Below are 9,305 nucleotides of genomic sequence, written 5' to 3'. Positions count from 1 at the left end.
TTCTTTCTTTCTTTCTTTCTTTCTTTCTTTCTTTCTTTCTTTCTTTCTTTCTTTCTTTCTTTCTTTCTTTCTTTCTTCCTTCCTTCCTTTCTTTCTTCCTTTCTCTCTCTCTCTCACTCAAGAACTCCTTTGGCAATCTGGAGAAGTTTATGGATTCCTCAAAATAGTGTTTTTAAATTCATAAATCTAAAAAGAAAACCAGTGATATTGAAATAGACATATACATGTGTATATAAAAATGTTTTTAGCAATAAAATATATAAAAACAAGTACAACACTTGACCTGGAGGAACTCTGTTATAAGTAAACTGTCTGACCTAGGAAGTTGAAAGAAAGGAAGAAAAAAAGACGAAAGACAGAGAGAGAGACAGGGAGAGAGAGAGAGAGAGAGAGAGAGAGAGAGAGAGAGAGAGAGAGAGGTATAATAACTCTCCTACAATTCTGAGCTCACAACCAGAAATCCCTCTCTGACAAATTCTAGAATTTTGGATGTTCCTTTTAAAAATTTTTAAGTGCTTCCCCTTTTGAGAGGTTTCCCAGTGATTACATCTCAGATCCATTTCAACAGTAATACACAGGTTATCATTTGGATGGCTAGCACCTTTTATCATAATTTCTGGCTTAGGAGACAAAGCAGAAATGTAAATACTAAAAGGTTGACAAACTTTAGGCCTCTAGGAAAAGATAAAGGCAAAAAAAGTAAGGTAAGAGATGAAGAATCACCAACTCTGTCTCAGGTTCTATCAGATTCCAGCAACATAATAGTATGCCCCATGTTTTCGTTATGAATTGACCATACTTCTTCAGCCTGCAGGGTTCTGGCACACCTACCTTCATGATTGCTGCCACTATCCATTGCTTCTGACCTCCACATTCTTTATGCTTTTGCCCCCGTCTTGGTTTCCTTTCTCCAGGATGCATGGCAAGTTCTCTTCCTAAGCACACTCCCTTAGGATGGGAGGGGATCACTTATAATTTATGCCATCCCTCTACCTGACTCAAAGTCAGGACAAAACTTCCTAGGAGTCAGAGAAGTAAGTAGGAGGCTGGGAGCTTTCTATATGATGAGCAGTCATTCTCTAGCATCCTGATCTCCTTGGGTGATGTCTGTCAAGGTGTGACCATTGAAGCATATCTAGTTTGCTCTTTTACACGTTCATCTGAGGTGACAAGTTCTGAATTTCAACTCTGCTCCCTTTGAATATGTGTGACTATGGGCAATGCAGTTAATAGCTATAAGCCTCTGTTTACCCATCTGTAAATTTGAGATAAGTAGCTTATTTTCTTTCAGGATCAGATGTTATGATGTGTTAAGTGACTGGTTAACATAAAATCAGAAGAGAGTAATTTGTAAATCAGAATATTAATTTGTTAATTTATAACTGGTTTCTCAGTAGTACTGAATATACTCTGGTAAATACAAGCCCTTTTGGTGTCCCTTGCTTCAGCTCCATAGAACCCACAAGACTTCTGTTATTACCTTGGACATACTATAGTTGAATAGACCACAGCTTTGCTTCCATTAATCACATTTTAGGCTTCATAATGAAATTGGAGAGACAATCCAGTACTGTGATAATCTTTAGGGTGTCCTACAGTTTCATCACTAGAAGATTTGCAAACCATTTCTTAGCATAAATTTCTTTTGTATTTGATAAATCTCTTTGGGGCCTCTGTCCTCTCAGCACTGATTGGAAGATGTGAGTCATCTCACTATATCTAAATAATTGTCCTTGAATTATACTTTATGTATGCCAATGCATATTTTTTAATTTTCAAAAATATTTTATTCTGATTGTGTATTATACTATTATCTATCATTTTATTCTTTAAGTCACCTGTAATTTCTTTAAGATTATCAGTCCATGAATAACTAGAGCCTTGAAAATACCAAGTTGCTTCTACAGCAGGGCTCTCAGAGCATAGGTTCCCAAAGTAGATGATACTGCAACAATCCAGAAGGGCAGAGGTAGCCATGAGTGCAACTGGGGGGCATTGAATAAACATAAGGGGGTGGTGGAAACATAAGGAAAGAAGAGAAGAAATTTTGAAAAACTTTTTTAGGACAGTTCATCTGTTATGTAACAGAGTTAAAGTTGTAGTGAGTACATAATTTTCCAACTAAATACACAAAATGCAAATTATAACTGACCATTGGTAAAGTCTGCCAACAGGTCTTAACAAGCAAGTGTTGGCAGGCCAGCCTGTCTTACATTGTTGGGAATTCCAGCATGCATTGGCAGGAATATATGTGTGAATGACTTTTTTTTTTAACAGTATAATACTATACGGTTATATGATGCAATATTGTGTCATCAAAACTTTGATGTAGGAAAAAATAACAAATTTACAATAAATTATTAAATTTAAGATGTGTTGTTTAAACAAATATTTTATATTGTTTTGAAATGAGGCAAGTTTCAAAAAAAAACATTAAATGGCTAAAGTTTCCCAGGAGACTCTGAGTTTGGGAACTTCTGATGCAGAAGAACTCATGAATTCTCAATCAATCAATTCACAAGTGTTTATTAATCCTCTACTATGTGCCAAGCCTTTTGCTAGGTACAAAGGCTACCATAACAAAAGGGAAATTATCTTTGCATTCAATGGCTATTCAATAAATTATTTTATCAGGCTTTGATTCTAACATTGTTGAACTTGGATTGCTGACCCTGAATTGAAGATCATTTCCCTTTTGTAAAAAATATTTTTTTCAAATATTGATTCAGTTATTTCTCTGTTTGCTTTAAAGGTAAGATTGCAGAGATATTGCCTACATCTTCCATTGGTCCACTGACTAGACTGCTCCTTGTGGATGGCATTTACTTCAAAGGGAAGTGGAATGAACACTTTAAGGAAAACTATACAAGGGAGATGTTTTTTAAAACCAGAAAGGTAGGGAAAAACTTTTAGACATCCTGATCACTGACATAAATGTATAATATAGAAAACCATTAGTGTAGCTCTTTTTAGGTTTCTGTGTCTTCTGACTTCCAACATCTTGTGATCTCTGACATAAAAATGTCTGAGAGAATAAGGAATAGCCCGTAAAGGGTTGAATCATAGTATCAATGTATCAGCAACATGAGCTCATCACGACCTCCTCTAATCTCTGTGTCCAAGACCTTGAGCAAGCAGCTTGTAGCACAACTTAGCCGCACGGTTTTCCCAAGGATGTGCATAATGCAGTCAGACACACCAAGAAACACTAGAAAAGCACCCAGGAAGTGAACAATAGAGGCTTGTACCACAACCAGTTATCCTATGCCTTACTATCTCGACCTCCTTCCAAGAGAATCAGTTCTTCACTGGCCATGGAATGGTGTAGCCTACATCCACCAGCTCAGCAGTTCTGCTTCTCCTTTTCTGTGTCTTCTATCTGTATTAATTCTGAAGCTGGGATAAGGGTTGGTACAGCTTCAGGGGTATTGCCCACAGTTGGTCCCTTGCCATGCCCATGTTTCAACCTCCCTGACTCCCTTACTGTGATAATAATATCCTTCCTTCTAGGACCTGTCATTCTTTCTTCAAGAATATTTATATCTCTGTCTGATCTTCAGAATTATTGCTTGAACATTTTCCTGCAAACAAATCTATCTCTGCTTGTTAAGCTGAGCTGGGGATGGTCTGCCTTCCTACTGGTCAGTTATATTGTATAAGGGAAGCTGGAAGGTTCCATCTCATTGCTTTCCTTTCTGTCTCTATTACTTTTTCTTGCAGATTTTGTTCCCCATATTTCTTCTGAAGATATACATTCTTCTAGGGGTCACTACTATGATTTTCCATACTTCTTTTGGATCTTCAAATTCTATGTAACTGGCTCCTGTACTACCAGAACTTTGTATTTAATGATTTTGTAGACTCATCTATTCAGAGCTTCTTGTACTGAATGTCTTATCATAAGGAAGGTGAAGAAAATTAGGCCCTATCCTACTTTCTGATATCATTTCTTAGCAGGAGGAGTGGTGTGTACACTCATTCCTCTGAGCCTGCTCTGTGAGAGGCACATTTCCCTGATCTCAAATTGAAGTAAACATAATGGGACCTGCGCCATTGGACCTAGGAACCAATAATAATGGCCCTGGAGGGTTAAATATGGCCATATCCTGAGAGTCTGGGGTCTCTATTTGCCCATATTGGTCTAGTCCCATTGCTCTCCTGCCTTCTCCAGAGCATATTGATTGCCACTGCCTGACCACCGAAGCAGACGTATCGTGGAAGAAACAAAAGCTATAATGAGCCAGATATTGCTAACTCAGGAAAGCCTGCTGAGCCCCACTTGTACAGACTCAGAAGTCTCTCACCTCTTCAGCGGGTCTGTTCTCCTCTTCATCCAGACCCTGCTCCCTCTACCTGTACACTTAACTATAGTTTTGCATAAATGGTCAAATTGGAAATAGGAATGGGTTAGTTGTTAAATGCTTTACACAGTTTCACACTGCAGCAAGGGTAGCTTTATGGTGCGACAAGGAAAATGGAGATACAATGCTAGGATTTCTTTTTAAGTGTTTCATATTTACTCATATAGATGTTATGGCAAATGGGGGATAATGTCATGTCTCTTTTATTTTGCCAAAGGGGAAAACCTTGACTTCCTGTTACAGAAAGCAAAGAGGGTTCCATGGAATTTTACCAAACAAAGAAATCTCTATCATGTGGCAATAGCCTAGATTTCTGGAAGTTGAGGTAGTGGTTGTCTATTTTTTTTTAAACTGAAGAGTCTTTTAAGTAGGTATTAGTTGATGACATTTTTGCATTTACTGACAAAGGCACAAAAATGATGATTCCTTTGTATGTATCATAAAGGGTTCCTTAAGTCAAATGTATCTTTTCAGTAAATTTTATTAGCACTTTGAATAATCTGATGTTAATATCATGCTCACCTTTTCCCCACCAGAATGAGAAAAAGCCAGTGCAGATGATGTTTAAGGAAGCAACATTTAAAATGACCTACATAAAGGAAGTGTCCACCAAAATCCTGGAGCTCCCCTACGTGGGTGAGGAGCTGAGCATGGTTATCATGCTTCCTGATGAAAACATTGATCTAAAAAAGGTGAGTTAACGATCCCAAGATCAAATGACATAACCCTTAATATTGTCACGTTACATTGCTCCTTGAGGCTTATCTGGTTCATTTGACAATTTACTATAGAGATATAGCCTTGTATTGTAGATGGAGTACTGTTTAGCTAGGAATCAGAAAACCTGGGTCTAATCGTGGCACTACTTCTTTTCTCAATGAATGTCTTTAATGTCTTTAAACCTCAGTTTCCTCTCCTGGATTCAGAGGATCTGTGTTTAAATTCTGGATCTGTCACTTACTAGTGTGACCCTGGTCATTTAACCTCTCTAGGCTTGTTTCCTCACTTGTGAAGTGAAGCGGGTGTTAGATAATATATAAATCCTCTCCTAGTTCTAAATCTATAGTTCTATGGCTGTCAGAATCAACCAAGTCAACAAAGCAGGCAGTCAAGGAACATCATTACCACTGGAAAAGAGAATGCATGATGCTGCTGACCAATTGAATTTGGGGATAAGAACTTAGGTGTTCTAAAAGTCAGGTTTAAAAATCAACAGAGAATTTACTGGGCTTTATGGGGATCCTTTGGGAAAAAAAAATACATAATCAAAATGTTGATCCCAGACTCAGTCATTCTTTGTCTTACTCCTCATAGAAATATTCAGCTATGATTTCTTCTGTCTATAATAAGGGACAATCAATAACAAGAATATAATGAGTGCCTACTTCATGCCAGGTACTATGAATGACATGAGATACAAAAAACAAAAAAAAAATTGCTACTAGCTACTATTTCACATTATTTTAAGGTTTGTAAAGTACTTTGCATATTTTATCTCAGGTGATCCTCAAAGCAAGCTTGTGAAGTAAGTGCTGATATTATTCCCATTTTGCAGATGAGGAAACTATAGCTGAAAAAAAGTTAAGTGACTTGTCCAGGATCACACAACGAGTGTGTTTGGGGAAGGATTTAGACTTAGGACTCCAAGACCAGCATTCTATCCGCTGTGTCACCTAGCTGCTAAACAGCAAGCAAAAGACAGCAGTAGGGCTTCTTTACCTGAGAACTCTTTCCCATCAATTTCATTTTTGTATAGATAAGAAATAAGCATTTATTGTGAGCCTACTATGTACCAGGTATGGTGCTGAGCACTTTACAAGTATTATCTCATTCAATTTGCACAATAATCCTGGGAGATACATACTGTGATTATTGTTCAGTTATTATCAGTCATGTCCAACTCTTCATGACCCCATTTGTGGTTTTCTTGGCAAAGATACTGGAATGATTTGCCATCAGTTCTCCAGCTCATTTTACAAATGAGGAACTGAGGTAAAAATTGTTAAGTGACTAGCCTAAGGTCTGAAGCAAGATTTGAACTCAGGATGATGAGTCTTCTTGACTCTAGGCCTAGTGTTCCATCCACTACACCACTTACCTTCTCCCATTTTATAGTTGAGGAAACTGAGGCAAGAAGCAGTTAAGTGACTTGCCCAGAGTTACACAGCTAGTAAATATCTGAGGCTGGATTTCTAGGCTCAGTGCTCTGTCTACTACCCCCCTTAGTTGCCTATAAAGACATACTAGTTAGATAAGTCTTTCAACGTAATTGAATTTTTAATTCTTTAATTCAAATTCATTTCAATAAAAAATTTAAAATTCTGTTTTATTCAATTTAATTAAAATTGAATACTTTAATTCTCTGCATTTTGTTTTATGTATTTAAGAACACAATTCTGAGGAGGGGTCATGGATTTCATCAGGCTACCAAAGGGGTCCATAATACAAACAAGAATAAGGACCTATTGCACTGTAACTTCACTCTAGCCAGGTTCCTTGTTTTCAGCTATCCTAGTAATCATGGCATTATGGTGCTAAATATCATTCACTTCCTCAATTTATTTTCCACTAATGCCAACATAAGCAAGTAAAATATGACAATATTTTGAATTTGGTATTTTAAAACATTTTTCATTTTACTTTTTTGGTTTACAAAAGTCTGTTTTCTCTCCCTCTTCCTTCCCGCAAAATCTTTGTAGATGTTAAAGCAAAGTTAAGCAAAACAAATCCCTACACTGATCATATCCAAATATCTGTATGTACCTCTTTATATATGTACATATCTACCCAGAGTCTATCACCTCTCTTTGAGGATATAGGTAGCATGCTACATCATAGGTCCTCTGGTCATTGCAGTTATTATACTTTTAAAAGTTAATTTAAGTGTTATTGTATAAATTCTCCTGGTTCTATTCACTTCTCTGCATCTGATGATATGAGTCTTCCAAGGTTTTTCTGAAATTGTCTTTTTCATTTCTCACAGCATACTATTTAGATTCAGTATATTTGGAATACAAGAGAGCAGCAACAGGATCTCACACTCTTCATTTTAGAAACAAGGCATCACGGTGCATTAGAAAGAGTGCTAAGTTTAATCACTGGACCTGTATTTAAATTCCAGTTCTCTGCCTTTCCACGTGTGTGACCTTGGGCAAAAAACTTCTCTCTTTGCTCCAGCTTCCTCATCTGTAAAGTGAAAGGGTTTTAAACAATAGGCCTCCAAGGTGCCTTCCAGTCCTAGATCTATGTGACCCTATAACTATTCTCTTGCTTTCCCCATAATGATCTCCTACTTCACAGGACTAGGATAGATGGGTCTGCAAATTGTCATTGACCCTGGAGAGGAGGGATCTAAGAGAAGGTCAGTTATGGAAGCAGCATGAATATAACTGTTTTAACAGCACCTTATGACTTTCAACCATTGTCTTCCAGGTAGAAGCAGAATTGACCTATGAGAAATTTGTAGCCTGGACAAGACCAGACATGATGAAGAGAACAGAAATGGGTGTGTTTCTCCCCAGATTTAAACTAGTGGAGCATTATGACATGGAATCACTTCTTCGAAGTTTTGGAATACTGGATGCCTTTGAAGGAGGCAAGGCTGACTTTTCTGGAATGTCAGCTCAAGGTGGCCTTGTTTTGTCCAAGCTCCTGCACAAATCCTATGTGGAAGTTGATGAAGAAGGTGCCGAGGAAGATGCTGCTGCAATATTCCGGGTGCCCCTTTGTGGAAAAATCCTGCCAACCTTCATCCCTGATCATCCCTTTCTCTTCTTTATCCGGCACAACAAAACCAACAGCATCCTCTTCTGTGGCAAATTTTCTTCTCCATGAAGATATTCAGTTAGTTTGCTTATAATCCATTATATTTTGCTGTTTCACTGTATTTTCCTCTAAGGTAGAATGATCATATCTATCATCCAAGGTAATGTCCTTAATGCAGCATGTAGGTCAGGAACAGCAATTATGCTTTTTTCATATTTCCTCCATTACCTAGCACATGTTTGGGTATATAGCATGCATTCAGTAATATCTTTTGGTTGATTAATAACAAAATTAAATTCATGAAACAGAATGGTAATGTTTGTTTCTACTTTTTTTGCTGGCTAATATGATCTTGAATAGTGTAATAGAATGGGAAGAGAGCTGCAATTAGTGTTAGAGGACTGGGGTGGAAATCTTGGCTCTGCTACTTATCTTTTTTGACCTTGGGCAAGTCACTTGACTTTTGTAAGTTTCTTATTTTTAAAATGTGGGAATTGGACTAGGTCATCTCCAAGGAAGCCTTAGATGGCCTCTATATTATCTCCCCATTAGCTAATGTTGTGCTCTATAATAGAACATCTCTTCCTCCTCATTTACAAATTGGCATTTCTCTACTTTAGCAAAGATCTATTGCACACAGACATGGGGAGGATTTAAAGAGTGATAAAACCAATTCAAATAAATTGTGACAGAATCTCAGTATTAGAAGGGACCTCAGAATCCAATATGTATCTAAACAATAATTCCTTCCATAACATCCCCAGTGAGTGATCATCTAGCCTTTTGAAAAAGCATAAAGTGAAATAAAATCCACTTATTCTACCAAGGTAGCCCATTCCACCTTTGAAGAGCTCTAGTTGTTACATATCTTATGTACATTGAAGTGAAATTTGCCTCTCTGCAACCCCATCCTTGTTCATAATTCTTTTCTCTAGGGTCAAGCAGAAACACTTTAGTCCCTCTTCCTCATATCAAACCTTTAAATGTTAGAGAAGTATTTATTCTCCACCCTTATGTTTTCTTTAGGCTAAATACCCTCCTCACTCTCCTTCCTTAAGATGTCTCTGCATAAAAGTCACTATTGTCTGGGCACACCCCAGTCTGTCAAGATTTGACACCAAGATCTGGACATGTATCCCAGATATTCCACTTTTAAAGCCATGCACGAACAGCTTCCCA

At 37.5% G+C, this 9,305-nt stretch overlaps 1 protein-coding gene across 1 annotated transcript in view; it reads left to right on the top strand.

Moving 5' to 3' along the window:
* LOC138170715 (serpin B6-like) overlaps window positions 1-8,436 on the top strand; it is a 26,898-nt gene extending 18,462 nt beyond the window's left edge. Inside the window, exons 5-7 of the mRNA XM_069100212.1 lie at window positions 2,753-2,895; window positions 4,898-5,053; window positions 7,794-8,436. Of these exons, the coding sequence (XP_068956313.1) occupies window positions 2,753-2,895; window positions 4,898-5,053; window positions 7,794-8,195 (701 nt within the window). The 3' untranslated portion in view covers window positions 8,196-8,436. The remainder of the gene's footprint in view (window positions 1-2,752; window positions 2,896-4,897; window positions 5,054-7,793) is intronic.
* The last annotated feature ends 869 nt before the right edge of the window (window positions 8,437-9,305 follow it).

Source organism: Petaurus breviceps, unplaced genomic scaffold (genome assembly GCF_028583685.1).
Source record: "Petaurus breviceps papuanus isolate PSGF00001 unplaced genomic scaffold, PetGlider_PUasm1.0 38, whole genome shotgun sequence".
Lineage (NCBI taxonomy): Eukaryota > Metazoa > Chordata > Mammalia > Diprotodontia > Petauridae > Petaurus > Petaurus breviceps.
Note: the sequence above shows the minus strand (reverse complement) of the source record. Positions and strands in the feature narration are given on the sequence as shown.